Raw genomic sequence first — 21,138 nt, forward strand, 5'->3', positions numbered from 1 at the left:
AGAGTTGAAAGGCCTGGTTAAAAAAAAAGGAACAATTCTTGGGCCTCTCCTTCCTTGTTGGGGAGTAGGAGGCAAGATGGTCCTCTGATGTAGCTGCGAAATCAGTGTAGAAGACTGACAACAGCAAATACCACTGGGCACAGACGTCAGTTCAACGTCTAGTTTTGATCTACATTTGGTTGAGTTGTCAACTAATGGGACTTCAACGTAAAAAAAAAAAGTCACCATGTCATTGGATTTAGATTAAAAGTTGGGTGAAAAAAAGAGGAAATGCCCTTACGTTGATGACTTGTAGCAAATACAATCAGTTCTCCACGTTGATTCAACGTCATCACATAGATCTTTGGGGGGGTTGAAATGATGTGGAAGCGACGTTGATTCAACCAGTTTTTGCCCAGTGGGATGTCAATAGGACTGAGTTGAAATGATTGGTTATGGCAGTGAAAAGGAATGCTTCTTGAGCCTCTCCTTCCTCATTGTGGAGTAGGAGAAAAGATGGTCCTCTGGTGGTGTTGCCAAATAACCAAAAGGACATTTCTACTGATGCTTGCTGTTGTCAGGCCTAGTCATGGCAGAGTATACCTTGATTAAAAAGAATTGGTTATTTGGCCTCTCCTTCCTCTGTGAGGAGCAGGAGGCAAGATCTTCCTCTTGTCGTGGTGCATTCTCTGGTGTTGGAGTAGTGCAGAATACTGTGGAACAAAGGATGTGGTGTTAGAAAAGAGATAACAGCAAATACTGATCATGCACGGCACTACCTGTATGCTTTTGAAAGCAAAGTTAGTAATCTATTAGCTACATACTATTATAGTCGACATCAACAGGATCCTTGGTGGTCTCAAAGGGAGCGATATCCACTTTGTTGACTTTCTTGCTCTGATGGTTTAAATGTGAGGAAAGAAGAATTCAAAGAAGAATGTCAAACAAGCTTAACATTTATTTTTGATTGCAGTCAAAATACCAATACATTTACTGTACAAGTTGATCTCAATGCCTTGCCCTAAATAATGAAGACTGGGTTTTACCTTTTTGAGACTGATCTTTGGAAGCTTAGGAAATGAGAATGTCAAGCTCTTGACTTTGTTTGTTGGTTTGGTAGCCAAAGATCTGTCGGTCTCGCGGTTGGTCGGGGGGACAGGTGGGGTTGAATCAGTGGGCAGTGGTGCTGTGTTGCTACAAAGCCTTCCATCAATGTATTTTCCGGGGGGAGACATATCCACTTCACTGGCTGTCTCAACCACCTGTCTTGTGATCGTAAAGACATCTATGATCACACGGCAAATCATTGAAAGAGGGTTGCAGCACCCTGGGCTAACTTCAGAACTCATCACCTGAGAGGGAGTGACTGGTCTGATGTTCTGGCATGACCTGGCAACCTCAACCACTGCAGAAGGAGGGAGGAGGGCAGTGAGCAACTGCTCCAAAAGGGTCTTTATAGATCTCTCGGTGATAGTATATGCTATCTCCAGCAAACCCTTCCTTGAGATCTCCCTTTGGAGTTCCCCTGTCATTCTGGACTTAGGCAGAGCAGATTCTGATTTTGACCTGCCAGACAGAGATTGTGCTGTAAGTGTGCTGTTCACCATCAAAAGGCTGTGCAGCTGGTCGACTAACTTGTCAGTGTGAGGACGGAGAATGCCAGAGGAGAGGAGGATATCCAGGCTTTTCTCTGCTGACGCTGCATCCTCACGGCTGAGCACCATCCTCTCCATTAACTCCGAAACAGCCTTTTTTGCAGAACTTAATCCCTCTGTGTCTGACCAAGTTGCAGGGCTGTTTTTGCCACTTTCAGCCACTCTTCTCTCTGAGGAGACAGGGCTGTCCAGTCCACTTCCCTGGTGGTGCAGACTCTGCTCTGGCATTTCTGGGGTAGTGATAATGCTTCTACCCATGTCACTTCCAGAAGTGGTCATAGTAGCAACAGTCTTCTGGATGTCGTCCATGCTTAAAGTGGTGCTGGTTGAAGAAGTTGTCCTGGAACAAGCCTTAGACAAGCCTTCATCAACACGTTCTTCCTGCACCATACTTTCTGGTGTCAACTTTGATGGGACCCTGCTGTATAGCTCCACTGAATCCTCTGTATGAGGCATGGATCCAACGTGGAACAGCATTGCCCCGATGGTAGGAAGTAGAGAATCATCAGATTCCGACTGAAGAACTTCACTGACCTCGGTGATCTCCTCCCTAGAGGGTACTGAAACTGTACTAGATCCAGTTTCCTCTTGCTCTGTACCCTTGTCAGATGATACTGGCAGTTCAACAACTAGCCTGTGCTCTTGTTGTGCACTCTTGCTGCTCTGTTTGATCCCTTTGGAGATCCTCCTCATTTTTGCTGACAAAACACGAACGAAGCTGTTAAAACTACGTTTCAACGGTCTACTTCCTTCCTCGATGCTATCCATGTCTCCCTCTGCTGAGGGGGTGATCAAAGGAACTCCTTGACCCTCAACCCCTGCCGACCCATCTTTGCTATAGAGCTTGGCAGATCCCACTATAGTAAGTAATTGTGATCCCGAGCAGGTTTGTTGGAGAGCCTGGGACAGGGCAGCATTGATCTGCTGCACTACCGCCTTTACAATGGCTCTGGCTTGCCTGTCAGAGACACTCTGGAATAGCTGTTGCTCTAGTTGGTTAGCCGCCGAGTAGATGTCCTGCAGCATTTCAATCACTCTATCCTGGACATCTGTGTATATCATATCCTGAGAGATACCAAAAAGCTCCTCCAGAGGGTCCATCAGGATTCGGAGGCTCGCTTGTGTGCTGTCTGAGCTGTGTGCAACATGATCATGTGCCTCTGTGGAGGTAAGGGATCTGCAATTGACAATGAAGAACATCGTTGGGAACATACAAAGAGTTTCATTCCAAATGTTTGTTGTATTGTGAAGAAAGTTTGCTGCGTACCATTTAAAATGAACTGTTTTTTTGGATTGCGTAAACAACAACAGTAATTGTGTAAAGACAGGGATGCAGGGCTGTGTTCCAAACAAAACAACTAAAAGCGTGCTTGGTCTAGTTCTTCAACGGCACAGCCTTGGAGAGCTCAAAAAAGCACCTTATAGCTGAAGACTCTTCTTTGAGTCATAAAAGTGCATTGAAATGACTTAGGAACTGAGCACACTTTGGAGAGGTGTGTGGCCACTTGGAAACACCAGTTAGACCGCTCACTCGAACCATTGTCCTTTTTTTGTCTTATGTTGCACCTACCCCAAATTTTCTAAGAATATTCGTATCATGTTCCTGAATGTAAGATTTCTTTATCAACAAATGCAGCAAAAAGTTGCCTACAGTAAATGTAAAATGCACATAATATCAACAGTATAATGTTTGGATTCAGTCTTGTGTCAGGTGAACTGTTATGTCGTCACCTTTAGTCTAATAATTTCCCCATAATCTCAAAACTGTTCCCTTTGAATTGTTACCATGGTTATGCATATGCTTTCCATATTTCTTCAGTAAGAAATTTCAATTTCGCCCTATCCATATAGGCCAATTCCCACGAGTGTAAAGGGGTTAAACAATGGATAAATACCATTTTTAGTAACTAAACACATTTTCAAGCTAAAATCTATTAATAAAAATTCTAAGAATAGTACTATTAATATTAAAATAGTAATAATTTACACACAAAGGTGAAAAAACACAAATGTGAAAATGTGTGACTATCAGATAAGTGATGCCATAGACGTGTTTAGGACCTGTTTTCAACTCTTACAATAATGAGAATGAAATGAATAACGTAGCCAAACAAAATGAACATACAATCTTGACTGGTAGGGGGTGGGTGACCGTACACTACTGCAATACGTCTTCACGCTTCCACTCCTCTCCGGAATTGGGCTGGTTTCAAAGCGAACTGTTCTCGACAGGGAGCGACAATCCACCTTGTCCATGTCCGTCACTCTGTCATCCTCCTCCTGAACAGTACTGGAGAAGGAAATCCGGTCCAGGGTGAATGAAGCGAAGTCAATATCGAGCACCTTGACCTCCACCTCGTTTTCAGCCCAATGTGCGTCAATAGATGTAAGGGATCTACAATAGACAATGAACAACAACATTGGGTTTATACAGATCACTTTCATTGATCTAGGACTAGGACTTGTTTTCAACTTTCACATTTTAGATTAAAGTAAGAATGAGAAAAGCATAGGCTGTCACAGGATTGATCAAACGAAATGAACTTACGGTTTTGAAGCGTAGGGGGTTGCCGAGCGTACACCACTGCTATATGTCTCTGCGCTTCCAATCCTATCCGGAATTGGGCTGCTTTCAAAGCTAATTGTTCTCGAGAGACAATCCACAGTATCCATGTCCAGCACTCTGTCCTTCTCCTCCTTAAAGGTCCTCAAGGAGGCCATCTGGTCCAGGGTGGTCGAGGAGTCACAGTCAACGACTGTGGTCGTCAGGGTGTCATTATCTACTGGCACCTTGACCTCCACCTCATCACATGTATCCATCCTCAGGACCCCTTGGTACTGCAGCTGCTCAAGACTCTCCCCTGAGTTGTTACCCGTGTTTACCGTAGATGTAAGGGACACTAGAGAAAATACAGGAGATCAAATGTCTGACACTTATCTTACACATTGGACATTGCTGGTCTTATCATAATGATACAATAAAGTAATCAAGTAAAGACTAAACACTGACCTGAGTCAAAGCTTGGCATAAATCCAAGTGAGCACCCAGCAGAGGACAAACCTAGGTTTCCCTGTTTGGAGACAATTGTAAGCCGTGTCAAATATACTCATTTAGCAAGGCAGCAATCATAACATTTAGCAAGGCAGCAAACATAACATTTAGCAAGGCAGCAATTATAACATTTGGCAAGGCAGCAATCATAACATTTAGCAAGGCAGCAATCATAACATTTGATAGCACAATGAGTTGATGCAGTAGATGATGAAATGCAGCAATACACTGAGTTAAAGAGCAAGATTTAAAAGCTTTTGACGAGAGTCCCCTTGGCTTTTGACGAGAGTCCCCTTGGCTTTTGACGAGAGTCCCCTTGGCTTTTGACGAGAGTCCCCTTGGCTTTTGACGAGAGTCCCCTTGGCTTTTGAAGGCATGATTGTTACCTTTAGTCTCTTCCTCTGACTTTCAGTCGCTTCCACTTGTTCACCATTTTCTTGTGTTTGAGTGTCCATCGCTTGTTCCAGCGAGCTAGGCATCTCATTCTGTGAGTGTAAAATCAATTGATTAGTAGCTTGCTTGACTAATGGTACTAGATAACCTATTGTAGATTATAGATTGATATAATGTTTTATGCTTTTAACTAGAACCAGAAGATTAGAAGAAGAACAATTATGCTCAAGATTTCTTCGACAATTTCAATTGTAATTTTTCACCGTGTCTTCCATTGCTCCAAGGAAGGACATATCTGTCACGGGCAGGACAGCAGGCTCAGGAGACGGGTCCCTGTGGGCCACAGCACGTCTGAGTTAACCATTGAGATTTGGTTGTTGAGTCTATTTAGTGGTCGTAAGTGGTTGTTGAGTCTATTTAATGGTTGTCAGTGGTTGTTGAGCATCTATCTAGATCTATTTTAGATCTGTCAGTCTGTCTTGTCTGTCTGCTTTAAAGATAGCTACCTGGACTTCTCAGGGGTCGCCACGGACTCCTCGGGACCAGTTCCCTCGATCTTCACAATGTAGTCAGACATTTTCAGAATGAAGTTGTCTGAAGATCAACAGATGTGTCTTATTCCCACAACTCAATTAAATTAATGCATGTTCAGGTTTTAAAGGGGCATTGTAGTGCCTAGAACCTTCAGATTGCCCATTTAACAGAAATGTTTCAAAGAATGTAGGGTAACTTGGGAGGAAACGCCCCCCTTAAGGGAAATGTTTCTTCTGACAGAAAAAAGCAAAGTTTGGTAAGATTTAGATATGTGTATACTGGCTATCCTTAGGCAAACACATTTTTTAAAGGGAAATAAGAAACAGAAACTTTAGAAAGGGGGTTGTATATAAAAACAAATGTATAGCTCTAACTTCATTTGATTATATAGCTATAGAACTTTTTGTAAATGACAAAATAATAGATCAATGTACTTCAAAATCTTTTTTTTTGTGATTTAAAAAGTTGAGATGAGACAGATGACAATTTTAGTTCAGCAAAACTAGTGGCATCCAGTTAAAGTGATGAAAAAAATGTTGGTGACATTTAGTGGTTTATGTGAGAATTACAGGAGGGAGGCGTTTAACCCTGGGGGCCGTTTAACCCCAAACCACCCTATTACCTAGTCCCACCACCACATGGCTAATAATCATAACGTTTCTATGACATCCTTATTGGTGTTAATCTTCAGTGTCCTGTTAGCAACACGTTAACCACGTTTATCAAACATCTAGCAAACTCAGGCGGCAACAAGGTTAACATTCCTTACTGGAGAGGCAGAGAAAAATGTCCTTGCGTGTGCCCCGTGTCCGCTTAACATTACATAGAAACCTGCGGTTGCGTTTTCTTTTCCTAGCCTCTGCCACGGGCTTTCATCTCCTGAGTGAAGCCTGGAGCGGAGGCTAGCAACGAATTGACGGGCCAGCTGCAGTGGTCTACAATCTACATACATTTACCTCGTGGAAAAGTCTACACTAGCCTCTGTGACTGACTTGACCGCACGAAGTCTGAGCCGGTCTCCTTTCCTGGCTGATGGTAGGCCTACAGACTGACTGACTCCTTGATGAAGAACGGACCAATGAAGTCCTGTCACGCTCATTTTCAAGTGATGTATTTCTGGACCTGATTACGTCATAGACGTAAAAAAATAAAGGGAAAACGATACATAATCAGTTGCGCAACTGAATGCATGACGCAATGGTGCGACGTGTAGGCCAATGTCTATTGTGTACGTCGACAACGAAGATGGGAAAGGTTTTCTAACCTTGCTAGTTTTCTACCCTCTCTGCTTCAACCTATGAATCTCAACAAATATAATACAGATGAAATATGAAATATTTTACAATAAGTGTCACCTAACAGCAGAAAATACCCCCCTACAACAATAGGCAACACTTATTGTAAAGTATACCATCTTGCCTTGGTTTCTCTGACTTCAGTGCGTTCAAGACCACTGGGAACTCGAAAGAAACGAACTCCGACTGGGAAAAACGGAATTCCAATTCGGAAACTCGGGCATCTTTCATGATCTCCGACATTCCGAGGTCAAATGATTTGACCTCGTTTTTTCCCCCGAGTTCCCAGTTGTTTTGAAAGCACCAAGTGGCTACTGCCACTTCAAGGTGGTCACATTCATCTGTTGAATAAAAACTTTCTACATCTCTGAATAAATATAAACTACCCTTGTATCATGTTAAATGATGAGCACCTGAGATGACCACGTGACCATACTGATACAGTGCACAGCTGAGCTGTAAGCTAACTACTAGAGTGAAATCAGAAATACTTTAATAATTTCTTCCAAGTATTTCTGGGTTATTGTTAACTAGCTAGCTGGTAATAACCTGTCACCTGAATTAATTCTCTACACTGTCTTACCTCATGGAAATGTAACATGCCATACAAAATAAAATAAAATAGTCAAGATGACTTACTGGAATCATAATAAAAAGTGCCAATGTGACAGAACAAATAAACAATATCAGTAGGCTTTTAGATATTTATTATTTGACTGAAGAAGCCTGCTCAAAGCCAGTAGAAAAACAAAAATATCTAGGGGTCTAACACTGGAACAACAACATACAGAAGAAAAACTTAAAATATAACTGTACTTTTTTAATAAAGAGGTATCAACATCAAGACCCAACTCCACTGCCTCAAGGAGAAAACTGCATTTTCTGAGAACAACAAAACACATCCAACAACAAGAGGCATTAACTTTTTGAACTCTTACAATGAAACAGGGGGAAAGGGGGATACCTAGTCCGTTGTACAACTGAAATGTGTCTTCCGTATTGAACCTACCCCTCTGAATCAGAGGTGCAGGGAACTCAACAGGAAGATAATGTTCTCAGATGAACTAATAGATGTGACACTGTAGCATAATGGACTGAATTTCAGCCTTTTGAAAACAACCAGTCACAGAGGAATGTATAAATGAATGCAACATTTTCTTTAAAATTAACTTCTCAATGAAATACTGACGCCACAGAAAATGTTCCATCAATCCCAACATGTTACAATCCAAATCTTTGAGTTCTATGAGCACATCATACATACAGTAAAGTTGCTGAGCATATCCTGAGTGGGTTACAGGTGAGTTTGGCTGTACCAGCAGACGTCTGACTAAGTGCACAGTTCTGAGGAGTAAAAGGTGAAATAAATAGCACCTGAAATAAAATCAACAAAAAGGCCTGAGTCAGATGTAACCAAAATATTGCTACGGTTTGTTGCTGATGCCAATCTCACGGTCAAGTGATTGAAATACAAAAAACAACGGTTTTTCGAGACTTAAGTTGCATAGAACTGAATTCAGTTTTTAAAAAGTAAAAGGTCCATGAGGTTTTTGCATTCAATGTTTGCATTTACTGATCAAAGTCCGAAAATATAACCGCACACAGAGGGAAGGAACAGTCCTTTAAGAGGGGTTCATAAATGTAAATAAACTAAATGTACAATGATTGCATATAAAAAAAAAATGCAGCTAAAATGTATATCTTCAGAACATATATTGAAGAAGACAATTAAAAACGTGGGTACATTACTCAGAACCTTTCACATGTAACAACACAAGGCCGAACGGCATAAGTTACCGCATGACACATGAATTCAGTCACTAACGTTCTTTCGCACAAGCTCAGCCATCAAAAGCAAATTCTACCAGTGTTATTAATGAATAATGCGTTAGGTTTGGACTATAACACAGTGAAAATAACACTACTCATACTGAGATGATTTGCAGAACATGAAGCAGATTAGAGCTACAGGTTACACGCTTTCAGCTGCCAAAGAGTGAAAAGAGAAACTTCATATCTCTGTCTCTAAATGATTTTATGAGCCTGGGTAAAACGTGTTCAGGAGAATTGCTGTATGACAGGCTGATCTTGAGACAGTATGTGCAATCAAATCCAAATCGTAAAAAATAAACTGTGCCTCACTAGACACTCTCCGAGGCATATCAATAAAAACAAGTAGAAAAGTAAAGATATATATAATAATTAATAATAAACAATAATAAAACGGGTTTGCAGCAGCACAACATCATATCTCTGTTGTTTGAGTCCCTCTCGAACATCAACTACTCGCAAACAGGCACACTTTTAACATATCAGGTCAGGCGCAAAAGGCACTCAAACACCATTCACACCCCCTATCTAACCCACTCTAAACACCATTCCTTTTACATTCTGTCAAAGATGGTCTCTTAACCCCTTCAGTTTACAAAACCGAAACAGATCTGAAACACAAAAGACAAGTCACAGAAAGACCATATCACTGGAGAATTTCACTGGAGCATTTCACTGGAGCATTTCACTGGAGCATATCACTGGAGCATATCACTGGAGCATATCACTGGAGCATATCACTGGAAACACAAGCTCCCTTCCAGACCGGGCAATTCGGGGGTAGCCCGATCTCAGAAGGCGAGTGTTATAATGCTTTATAAGCGTAGTGTAAACGTATTATAAGAGCTACGTAAATGTGTGATAAACTACGTAAGCGCTATGACAAGTTTAGGAGGCAGTGACGCCCTCCCACTCCACCAGGTATTGAACCTTGCCGTCCAGGGTGACCCGGCGAGCTAGGATGCGGTACTTCTCCCCGCACTCCAGGCGGCCTGCCACTCCAAAGTAGCTACTGATTGAGCTCTTCAGGTGGGACAGCTGTCCGCCTTGGCCCAGGCCGTTCACTATGTCCGTGGAGTGGAGCCCCGGCAGGGGGTTGGGGGGCTCTGGGACATCGGGGAGGTGGTGGGGGTCTGGCTGGTGAGGAGGGGGGATCTCAGGGTTGGGGGGCTGGAGGGGGGCCCGTCGTGGCCGGCCCCTTCTCCTCTTCAGGGGGGGCTGGGCGATGGGACAGTGGCGACCCGTGAACGTCTTACTGGAGTTACACAAGCTGGGGTGGAAGAGGAATAGAGGAGAGAGAGAAAGAAGGAGTCAGAGAGAGAGAGAGAGAGAGAGAGAGAGAGAGAGAGAGAGAGACACAGAGAGACAGGGAGGGAGACACAGAGAGAGAGAGAGAGAGAGAGAGAGAGAGAGACACACAGAGAGACAGGGAGGGAGACACAGAGAGAGAGAGAGAGAGAGAGAGAGAGAGAGAGAGAGAGAGAGAGAGAGAGAGAGAGAGAGAGAGAGAGACAGAGAGAGAGGGAGGGAGGGAGAAAGAGAGGGAGACAGAGAGAGAGGGAGAGAGGGAGAAAGAGACAGAGAGGGGGAGGGAGACACAGAGAGGGAGGGAGACACAGAGAGGGAGGGAGACACAGAGAGGGAGGGAGACAGAGAGGGAGGGAGACAGAGAGGGAGGGAGACAGAGAGGGAGGGAGACAGAGAGGGAGGGAGACAGAGAGAGGGAGGGAGGGAGACAGAGAGAGGGAGACGGAGAGCGTGAGAGAGAGAGAGGGAGAGGGAGAGGGAGAGAGAAAGGGGGGAGAGAGAGATTAGAAAAATACTTAAGAGGTACTCCCAATTATGAGGGGTACAATGACTTTCCATGTGAATGTGTGAGAGCCTGAGTGTGGATATTAGTATTTACAGTACACTACATTACCAAAAGTGTGTGGACACCTGCTCATCGAACATCTCATTCCAAAATCATGGGCATTAATATGGAGTTGGTCCCCCCTTTGCTGATACAACAGCCTCCACTCTTCTGGGAAGGCTTTCCACTAGATGTTGGAACATTGCCACGGAGACTTGCTTACATTCAGCCACAAGAGCATTAGTGAGGTTGGAAGCACAGAATCGTTTAATGTCATTGTATATTATAGCGTTAGGATTTCCCTTCACTGGAACTAAGGGGCCTAGCCCTAACCATGAAAAACAGCCCCAGACCATAATTCCTCCTCCACCACACTTTACAGTTGGCACTATGCATTTGGGCAGTAGCGTTCTCCTGGCTTCCGCCAAACCCAGATTAATCCGTCGGACTGCCAGATGGTGAAGCGTGATTCATCACTCCAGAGAACGCATTTCCGCTGCTCCAGAGTCCAATGGCGGGGCGGTGAGCTTTACACCACTCCAGCTGACGCTTGGCACTGTGCATGGTGATCTTAGGCTTGTGTGTGGCTGCTCGGCCATGGAAACCCATTTCATGAAGCTCCCGACAAACAGTTATTGTGCTATCGTTGCTTCAAGAGGCAGTTTGGAACTCGGTAGTGAGTGTTGTAACTGAGGACAGACCATTTTTATGCGCTTCAGCACTCGGCGGTCCTGTTCTGTGAGCTTGTGTGGCCTACCACTTCGCGGCTGAGCCGTTGTTGCTCCTAGACATTTCCACTTCACAATAGCAGCACTTACAGTTGACCGGGGCATCGCTAGCAGGCCAGAAATTTGACAAACTGACTTGTTGGAAAGGTGGCATCCTATGACAGTGCCACATTGAAAGTCACTGATAATAATAATAATAATAATAATAATAATAATATGCCATTTAGCAGACGCTTTTATCCAAAGTGACTTACAGTCAGGCGTGCATACATTTTTGTGTATGGGTGGTCCCGGGGATCGAACCCACTACCTTGGCGTTACAAGCGCTGTGCTCTACCAGCTGAGCTACAGAGGACCTTCAGTACGGGCCATTCTACTGCCAATGTTTGTCTATGGAGATTGCATGGCTGTGTGCTCAATTTTATACATCTGTCAGCAACGGGTGTGGCTGAAATAGCGGAATCCACTAATTTGAAGGGGTGTCCACATACTTTTGGCCATGTCGTGTACCTTAATGCTTTTGTAGAATGTACCTGGACTGTCCGGAGAGGCTAGTTGAGGTAGTTTCAGTGGTGTGGACTGCACCGATGGATTCCATGTCGGAGATACTGGAGCAGGGCAGAGATTTTTCACTCCTGCTGCTTGGAGTTAAGATGACACTGGTAACAACACCATTCAACAGTTTCACAAACTGAGCAAAAATGTCACAAATTAAACAAAATTGGGGATAGCTTACCTCCTTAAGGACTGGGAATCCAGTGGCAGTGGTGGCTTCACATCCTTCAGGGGGGATAAAAAGACATTACACATGGATGAACAACATACCTCTCAAATGTTTTAACATCGATCAATACAAGTAGTATTAAACAAACACACACCTGGGCCAATAGTTCACTGGAGCGACTTAGCTTGGCCAGAGTCTCCAGGGAGTTACCTCCCTGCTTCTTCCTCTTCTTGGCCTTCTTCACCATGCCACTGGTTAATTCACTGGAACAACAAGATTCACACCGTCAAATTGAGTCATCATAGTTTACTGAAAACAAAAGGATAGTTCACTTTTCTGCTACCTTTTCTTACCAGTCAACTTCTGGCTAACCAAACCCAACCAAAAGTACTGATAAAAACCAAAAACAGCCTTACCAGGATATCTAACATGCAAAAAATATGTTTTTTAATTAGTTCGTTTTTTAACAAGTTTCTCATAACATAATTTAGTAGAAAGCGGAGTCCCCACCTGGTGTTGGAAAGAGGCTTGATAGCCTTCCTGTCTTTAATCTTGATCTCTGGCTCCCCTCTGTCGGCCAGCAGCTCAGAGCTCTGGGGACCCGGAGGAAAACGGATCCTCAGCCCAAAGAGGTGCTTTTTCTTCTTGATCTCCTTCCCTGACATGAACCTGAAAGAGATGGAGAAATTAGGGTGGATTTGTATAATAACATCACAAATCATGAGGTCATAGGGAAAGAGCGTTACTCACATGCTGTGGTTGCTATTCAGTGCTTCCAGAATACTTTCATATCGGTCCGAATGAGGAGTGGCTGAAAGCTGGAGTTGAGAAAATGAAAGTCTGATTTATTTAATGTTAGAATTTAATATATTGCTATGTCAAATAAAATATCCTGAACAAAAAATATAAAGTGTTGGTCCCATGTTTCATGATGTGAAATAAAATAAATGTTCCATACGTACAAAAATCTTATCTCTCTCATTCTTTTTGCAGAAATGTGTTTACATCCCTGTTAGTGAGCATTTCTAGAAGCTGATTGAACAGCATGATTATTACACCGGAGCGCCAGTAAAAGGCCACTTTAAAATGTGCAGTTTTGTCACACAACACAATGCCACAGATGTCAAGTTTTGAGTGACCGCGCAATTGGCATGCTGACTGCAGGAATGTCCACCAGAGATGTTGCCAGATAATTGAACGTTCATTTCTCTACCATAAGCTGCCACCAATGTCGTTTTAGAGATTTTGGCAGTATGTCCAACCGGCCTCACAACCGCAGACCACGTGTAACCACGCCAGCCCAAGACCTCCACATCCGTCTTCTTCAGGATCATCTGAAACCAGCCACCCGGACAGCTGATGAAACTGAGGAGTACTTCTGTCTGTAATAAAGTCCTTTTGTGGGGAAAAACTCATTCTGATTGGCTGGGCCTGACTCCCCAGTGGGTAGGCCTTGCTCCGAAGTGGGTGGGCCTGTGCCCATGCCCAGTCATGTGAAATCCATAGATTAGGGCTTAATGAATTTATTTCAATTGACTGATTTCCTTATATGAACTATAACTCAGTAAAATCGTTGAAATTGTTGCATGTTGCATTTATATTTTTGTTCTCATAGAAAGAGTGGATTTAAAACAAACAAAATATATTTGAGAAGTTCTATAAATGAATGTTGCCCGTCTAGGGATGTGACAAATTGAAAATCTTAACATTTAAACTACCATTTTTTAAATTGGTTTTCCATTAAAACTATAAGACTAAAAAATTCAATTTGAGTTCAAAAGGAGGCTGCTACCAGCAATAGTTTGGGTCTCACGGTGCGTCCCTTTCAGATGGTTAAGCATTGCACCTGTACTACCATTACTGTACCTCGATTCCACCTTGCTAATGTTTTTCAAAGTATTTCCATACAGGACTTCGCTGCTGTCGATTGCCTTTCCAACTGTTAACGACGATGACGTAAGGGTGGGGAGTCGACTCCAAAATAATTGATTTGTCAACTACCGGTATCGAATCCCATTTCTGAGTGTCAAGATAGCAGAATCGACTAGAGTATTTTGGGATCGGAGGAGACTGATTTGTTGCCGTACTTCCGAGAACACAAACACCTGCATTTTCATAGCGAGCTAGGCGGGACGGAGAGCTAGGGGAGGGGCACAGTATAGGCAGGTTGACCACTAGGCAGACAGAGTCAGAACCGTGCACTAGGCCTATCTATCGGCAATCAAAAGCTGTACCTCGCAATGGAATGCTGTACCTTGCAAGTTCTTGGCTTGCAATGTCTCACTTCAGTAAAGCAGGGCCTATCATCAATAAATAGGCTAGGATATTCCACATGCAACAGTCCGAAAACTGAACACACACTGGCATCACTAGAGAAGAGAAGGAGCAGGCAGGCCAGCGTGAGGGAGAGAGAGGAGGGGGAAGGCAGGCCAGCGTGAGGGAGAGAGAGGAGGGGGCAGGCAGGCCAGCGTGAGGGAGAGAGAGGAGGGGGCAGGCAGGCCAGCGTGAGGGAGAGAGAGGAGGGGGCAGGCAGGCCAGCGTGAGGGAGAGAGAGGAGGGGGCAGGCAGGCCAGCGTGAGGGAAAGAGAGGAGGGGGCAGGCAGGCCAGCGTGAGGGAGAGAGAGGAGGGGGCAGGCATGAGGGAGAGAGAGGAGGGGGAAGGCAGGCCAGCGTGAGGGAGAGAGAGGAGGGGGCAGGCAGGCCAGCGTGAGGGAGAGAGAGGAGGGGGCAGGCAGGCCAGCGTGAGGGAGAGAGAGGAGGGGGCAGGCAGGCCAGCGTGAGGGAGAGAGAGGAGGAAGCAGGCAGGCCAGCGTGAGGGAGAGAGAGGAGGGGGCAGGCAGGCCAGCGTGAGGGAGAGAGAGGAGGGGGCAGGCAGGCCAGCGTGAGGGAGAGAGAGGAGGGGGCAGGCAGGCCAGCGTGAGGGAGGGAGAGGAGGGGGCAGGCAGGCCAGCGTGAGGGAGAGAGAGGAGGGGGCAGGCAGGCCAGCGTGAGGGAGAGAGAGGAGGGGGAAGGCAGGCCAGCGTAAGGGAGAGAGAGGTGGGGGCAGGCAGGCCAGCGTGAGGGAGGGAGAGGAGGGGGCAGGCAGGCCAGCGTGAGGGAGAGAGAGGAGGGGGCAGGCAGGCCAGCGTGAGGGAAAGAGGAGGGGGCAGGCAGGCCAGCGTGAGGGAAAGAGAGGTGTGGGCAGGCAGGCCAGCGTGAGGGAGAGAGAGGAGGGGGCAGGCAGGCCAGCGTGAGGGAAAGAGGAGGGGGCAGGCAGGCCAGTGTGAGGGAGAGAGAGGAGGGGGCAGGCAGGCCAGCGTGAGGGAGAAAGAGCAGGGGGCAGGCAGGCAGGCCAGCGTGAGGGAAAGAGGAGGGGGCAGGCAGGCCAGCGTGAGGGAAAGAGGAGGGGGCAGGCAGTACCGTGCGTCTTGGTAATCTGTATCTCGCAATGTCTTGTCTTGCAAGCCTCGCAAATTCTCCAAAGTATCCTAAAGTTCGCCTCTCCCTCTCTGGTTTTATTTAAATTACACAACTTTCCCCAGGTCTTTAGAGCCATATAGTCTAGTTAGGCTATATCACAGAAAATAATATGTTTTGTGATAACTGCACTGTGATTTTAATTTTGTGGGGAAAAAACATATTTTTTTTTGGGGGGGGGGGGGTTAGCAAGCAAGCAAGTTTATTTATATAGCACAATTCATACATCGAAGCAATTCAATGTGCTTTACAAAGATGTTTATCAAAAAATAATGAAAACATCATAATAATAAAAATACAATAAAAAAAAAAACATATAAAGATTAAAAATTAAAAATGGGATAAAAACATAGGAAGCTATAAGGCTAAACAGTGTGGTTAAGTTTAAGTGCTCAGTCGTAGGCACGTGAAAAGAGAAGTGTTTTTAACCTGGATTTAAAAATGGATACGTTTGGGGCACATCTAAGATCTTCTGGTAGTTTATTCCAGTTGTGTACAGCATCAGTGCTAAACGCAGCTTCTCCATGTTTAGTTTGGGCTCTACTAGCTGACCTGTGTTCATGGATCTAAGAGCCCTGCTCGGTTTATATTCTTCAAACATATCAGACATGTACTCGGGTCCTAAACCATTCAAAGATTTATAAACTAAAAGCACCACTTTGAAATCAATTCTGTAACTGACTGGAAGCCAATGTAAAGATTTAAGAACCGGAGTGATGTGCACCGTTCTCTTGGTCCTTGGATTTTTTCTTAATGCCAAGGATCCCAATTTTGTTTAAACGTGTGATCGTTTAAACATTCACACCCCTATTCCCAACGGTGTCAAGCTTCGTCCTACCTCCCCGAGCTGCAGTTGTTCCCAGTTGTCGTTGATGTAAGTCGTCAGCTCCAGCTCAGAATCAAAGTACTTCTTCTTGTGAATCACACTCATATTGTAGAGGCTCAGGTGTGCAACGTCCACCCTATTGGTCAGAAACGAGGAAGGGAAGTGTAGAACAGCCAAAAGTCAATATGATTCAGTATGGGATTGACGTGGAATATAATTAAATAGCTTCATTTTGCCTAGAGGGAACTACGATAGACTGCTACTCCAGTTTCATCAAACAATACGTATATACTGTACTACTGTTAAACTGATGCAGTGTCAGTGGGTTATCTTGTTTGCTTCAACACAGGAAACAATAGATCAATGGCTCGATGTGAATCACACCAATCCATCTCGTACACAAATCAATTCTACACAAGTTTCTCTCACCATCTAAGAGGCAGTCTTTTGAGGTACTCCGGTCCACTATTGCAAACTGAGCAAATAAATAGATAGAACCTGGTGAGAAAGAAGCACAAGAGTATATTTATTTTCTTGCATGTCATAGGTAGTCACTTAGCACATGCTTCCTGAGAGATTACTTTTATCATATGACGCTTTAAAGGAGCGGTTGTTTAGTACCTGTCTCCATAGAACATGGGCGTTTTAAAACACTGGATACACGCCTCGTGGAACCACTGCTTACACCTGTTGCACTGCAGCATCTTCAGGTACCAGCTAAAGGAGAGAGGGGAGAAGGGTTAAAACAGATTATGTATGAGTATGTATGGGTGTGTGTGTGTGTGCTACTCACTCTCCAGGCCCTCCACAGTAGCAGTAGCATTGCTGAATGTTGGTCTTGTGGCCCTGGTCCCACACCAGGTCCTCCAGGGCATAAGGCAGAGACTGCTTCAGCTCCTGCAGGGTTTCGGGACCGTTCTTCAGCGCACCCTTCTGTCAGAGAACACACACACCCCACTGTGAGCTCAATTGGTTGGAGCGTCCCCTTACTATTACTACAACATTTTCACACAGTGGTTCCGTAATATGATAGTATGTGTGGGTTCACTTTCCAGTATTTTCATAATGCGTTATGTTGTATTGTATTATAAACTGGGTGGTTCGAGCCCTGAACGCTGATTGGCTGAAAGCCATTGGTATTTCAGACTGTATACCACGGGTATGACAAAACATGTATTTTTACTGCTCTAATTATGTTGGTAACCAGTTTATAATAGCAATAAGGCACCTCAGGTATTTGTGGTATATTGCCAAAATACCACGGCTAAGGGATGTATCCAGGCACTCCACGTTGCGTCGGGCATAAGAACAGCCCTTAGCCGTGGTATATTGGCCATATACCACACCCCCTCGTGCCTTATTGCTTAATTATAGTGTGTTGATTGTGTACCTTGCATGCAGAACACCGTCCTAATATTGAGTTGCACCCCCCCCCCTTTGCCCTCAGAAAAGCCTCAATTCATCGGGGCATGGACTCTACAAGGTGTCGAAAGTGTTCCACAGGGATGCTTCCCACAGTTGTGTCAAGTTGGCTGGATGTCCTTTGGGTGGTGGACCATTCTTGATACACACGGGAAACTGTTGAGCGTGAAAAACCCAGCAGCATTGCAGTTCTTGACACTCAAACAGGTGCGCCTGGCACCTACTACCATACCACATTCAAAGACAAAATATTTTGTCTTGCTATTCACCCTTTGAATGGGACACACACAATCCACGTGTCAATTGTCTCAAGGCTTAAAAATCCTTATTTAATCAGTCTACTCCCCTTCATCTACACTGATTGAAGTGGATTTAACAGGTGACATCAATAAGGGATCATAGCTTTCACCTGGATTCATCTGGTCAGTCTAGGTCATGGAAAGAGCAGGTGTTCCTAATGTTTTGTACACTCAGTGTTAAGTAAACCTATAGTATCGTAAGTACCTTTGTTGTTGTGGTGAACACACACTCCCTACAGAGCCACTTCTCATCTGTGTCGATCAGGCTGGAGTCGATGACGGGGGCGTGGCAGAGCTGGTGGTATCCTGAAAGGAAAAGACGGGTCACAGTTCAGAGAGAATTACTATTGTATCAATCCCTTTTTTCCCCCAGAGGTGGGACCTCTAATGACTAGATAGCAAACAAGGACTCTTTAACTGGGATATGAACCAACAAACATCTGGTCCCAGGCATCATTTCCCAACCTTGTCTTTGCGCTACAGGACGAAGAAGTTACAGTGACGTTACAAGAGGCGGAACCCTCCTCTAACATTTTCCATTTTAGTCATTTAGCAGACGCTCTTATCCAGAGCATACATTTTTCATACTGGTCCCCCTTGGGAATCGAACCCCAACCTTGGCGTTGCAAGCGCCATGCTCTACCAACTGAGCTACAAGGCTTCGTTCCGCTTGAAATTTGCATAAAGTAGAGCTCAACTTTTTCCACTGCTCTGCTAGCAGGGCTCACCCTCCCACAATTTCTCTACATGCCCTCATTGGAAATTAATGGGGGCGGAACTTCTCTTGCTGAATTTGTTGTTGGTGAAAACCCACTGTTAGGATGGTGATTAAGCCCTACCTTGTCCACACTGTTAGGATGGTGATTAAGCCCTACCTTGTCCACACTGTTAGGATGGTGATTAAGCCCTACCTTGTCCACAATGTTAGGATGGTGATTAAGCCCTACCTTGTCCACACTGTTAGGATGGTGATTAAGCCCTACCTTGTCCACACTGTTATGATGGTGATTAAGCCCTACCTTGTCCACAATGTTAGGATGGTGATTAAGCCCTACCTTGTCCACACTGTTAGGATGGTGATTAAGCCCTACCTTGTCCACACTGTTAGGATGGTGATTAAGCCCTACCTTGTCCACACTGTTAGGATGGTGATTCAGCCCTACCTTGTCCACACTTGTCGCAGATGACAATCTCGTTGGGATCCTCGGAGCACTCGTCAAGGCATATTGTGCAGACCATGTCCTCTCCTCCCTCATCCCCTAAAAACAGACAGACGGGTCATTCCTCTACACCAGGGTTTGCCAAAGGTAATGGGTGGCTACTTTGAACAATCTCAAATATAAAATATATTTTGATTTGTTTAACACTTTGTTGGTTACTAGATGATTCCATATGTGTTATTTCATAGTTTATGTCTTCACTATTATACTACAACTTAGAAAACAGTACAAATAAAGAAAAACCCTTGAATGAGTAGGTGTGTCCAAATGTTTGACTGGTACTGTATGTATGTGATATGTTTTTTTTTGTATTCAGACCCTTTACTCAGTACTTTGTTGAAGCACCTTTGGCAGCGATTACAGCCTCGAGTCAGCTTCGGTATGACGCTACAAGCATGGCACACCTGTATTTGGGGAGTTTCTCCCATTCTTCTCTGCAGATCCTCTCAAGCTATGTCAGGTTGGATGGGGAGCGTCACTGCACAGCTATTTTCAATTCTCTCCAGAGATGTTCGATTGGATTTAAGTCTGGGCTCTGGCTGGGCCACTCAAGGACATTCAGACTTGTCCCAAAGCCTTTCCTTCACCCCAGTCTGAGGTCCTGAGCGCTCTGGAGCAGGTTTTCGTCAAGGATCTCTCTGTACTTTGCTCTGTTCATCTTTCCCTCAATCCTGACTAGTCTCCCAGTCCCCGCCGCTGAAAGACATCCCTACAGCATTATGCTGCCACCACCATGCTTCACCGTAGGGATGGTATTGGCCAGGTGATGAGCGGTGCCTGATTTCCTCCAGACGTGACGCTTGGCATTCAGGCCAAAGAGTTCAATCTTAGTTTCATCAGACCAGAGAATCTTGTTTTCATGGTCAAAGTCCTTTAGGTGCTTTTTGGCAAACTCCAAGCGGGCTGTCACATTTGCCTTTTACTGATGAGTGGCTTCCGTCCGGCCACTCTACCATAAAGACCTGATTGGTGGAGTGCTGCAGAGATTGTTGTCCTTCTGGAAGGTTCTCCCATCTCCATAGAGGAACTCTGGAGCTCTGTCAGAGTGACCATCGGGTTCTTGGTCACCTCCCTGACCATGGCCCTTCTCCCCCGATTGCTCAGTTTGGCCGGGCGGCCAGCTCTCGGAAAAGTCTTGATGGTTCCAAACTTCTTTCATTTAAGAATGATGGAGGTCACTGTGTTCTTGGGGATCTTCAATGCTGCAGAAATGTTTTGCTACCCTTCCCCAGATCTGTGCCTCGACACAATCCTGTCTCAGAGCTGTCCGGACCATTCCTTCGACCACATGCACTGTCAACTGTGGGACCTTATATAGACAGGTGTGTGCCTTTCCAAATCAAAAATGAATTTAGCACAGGTGGACTCCAATCAAGTTGTAGAAACATCTCAAGGATGATCAATGGAAACAGGATGCACCTGAGCTCAAGTCTCATAGCAAAGGATCCAAATACTTATGTAAATGTGATATTTCCGTTTTTGATTTGCAATATATTTGCAACATTTTCTAAAAACCTGTTTTGCTTTGTCATTATGGGGTATTGTGTGTAGATTGATGAGGGGGAAAAAACAATTGAATCCATTTTAGAGTAAGGCTGTAACGTAAAATTTTTTGGAAAAAGTCAAGGGGTCTGAATACTTTCCGAATGCACTGTAACCCCATGTGCTTCCAATCAAACAAGATATGCTGCTTTCACCCAAAGTTGACTGAAATTGTTATCTGTCATTCATATCCAATCCAAAGAGGGAGGGCCCCTTTTTGAAGAGGCTGTAATTTTGTAAAGACACTATAAACACTTTTTTTTGCAACACCTGCAACCTCACGAAATAAAATGACAGTAAACATCAGTGCAAAGGCCATAGAATATGAACT

The 21,138-nt window shown here is 44.7% G+C and overlaps 1 protein-coding gene across 1 annotated transcript; it reads right to left on the bottom strand.

Annotated features, from left to right (window-relative positions):
- Window positions 1–7,605: 7,605 nt before the first annotated feature.
- Window positions 7,606–19,304, bottom strand: LOC311146409 (metal-response element-binding transcription factor 2-like). The gene is made up of 12 exons (XM_084182914.1): window positions 19,209–19,304; window positions 18,251–18,351; window positions 17,118–17,257; window positions 16,946–17,041; window positions 16,754–16,822; window positions 16,337–16,460; window positions 12,793–12,860; window positions 12,553–12,711; window positions 12,197–12,305; window positions 12,055–12,098; window positions 11,852–11,977; window positions 7,606–10,008 (listed from the first exon to the last, which is right to left on the bottom strand). Exons 1-12 carry the CDS (start codon window positions 19,282–19,284, stop codon window positions 9,627–9,629), a joined length of 1,494 nt encoding a protein of 497 aa, XP_084039040.1. The 5' UTR covers window positions 19,285–19,304; the 3' UTR covers window positions 7,606–9,626.
- Between the last annotated feature and the right edge of the window lie 1,834 nt (window positions 19,305–21,138).

This window comes from Coregonus lavaretus (genome assembly GCF_964263955.1).
Source record: "Coregonus lavaretus genome assembly, chromosome: 19".
NCBI lineage: Eukaryota > Metazoa > Chordata > Actinopteri > Salmoniformes > Salmonidae > Coregonus > Coregonus lavaretus.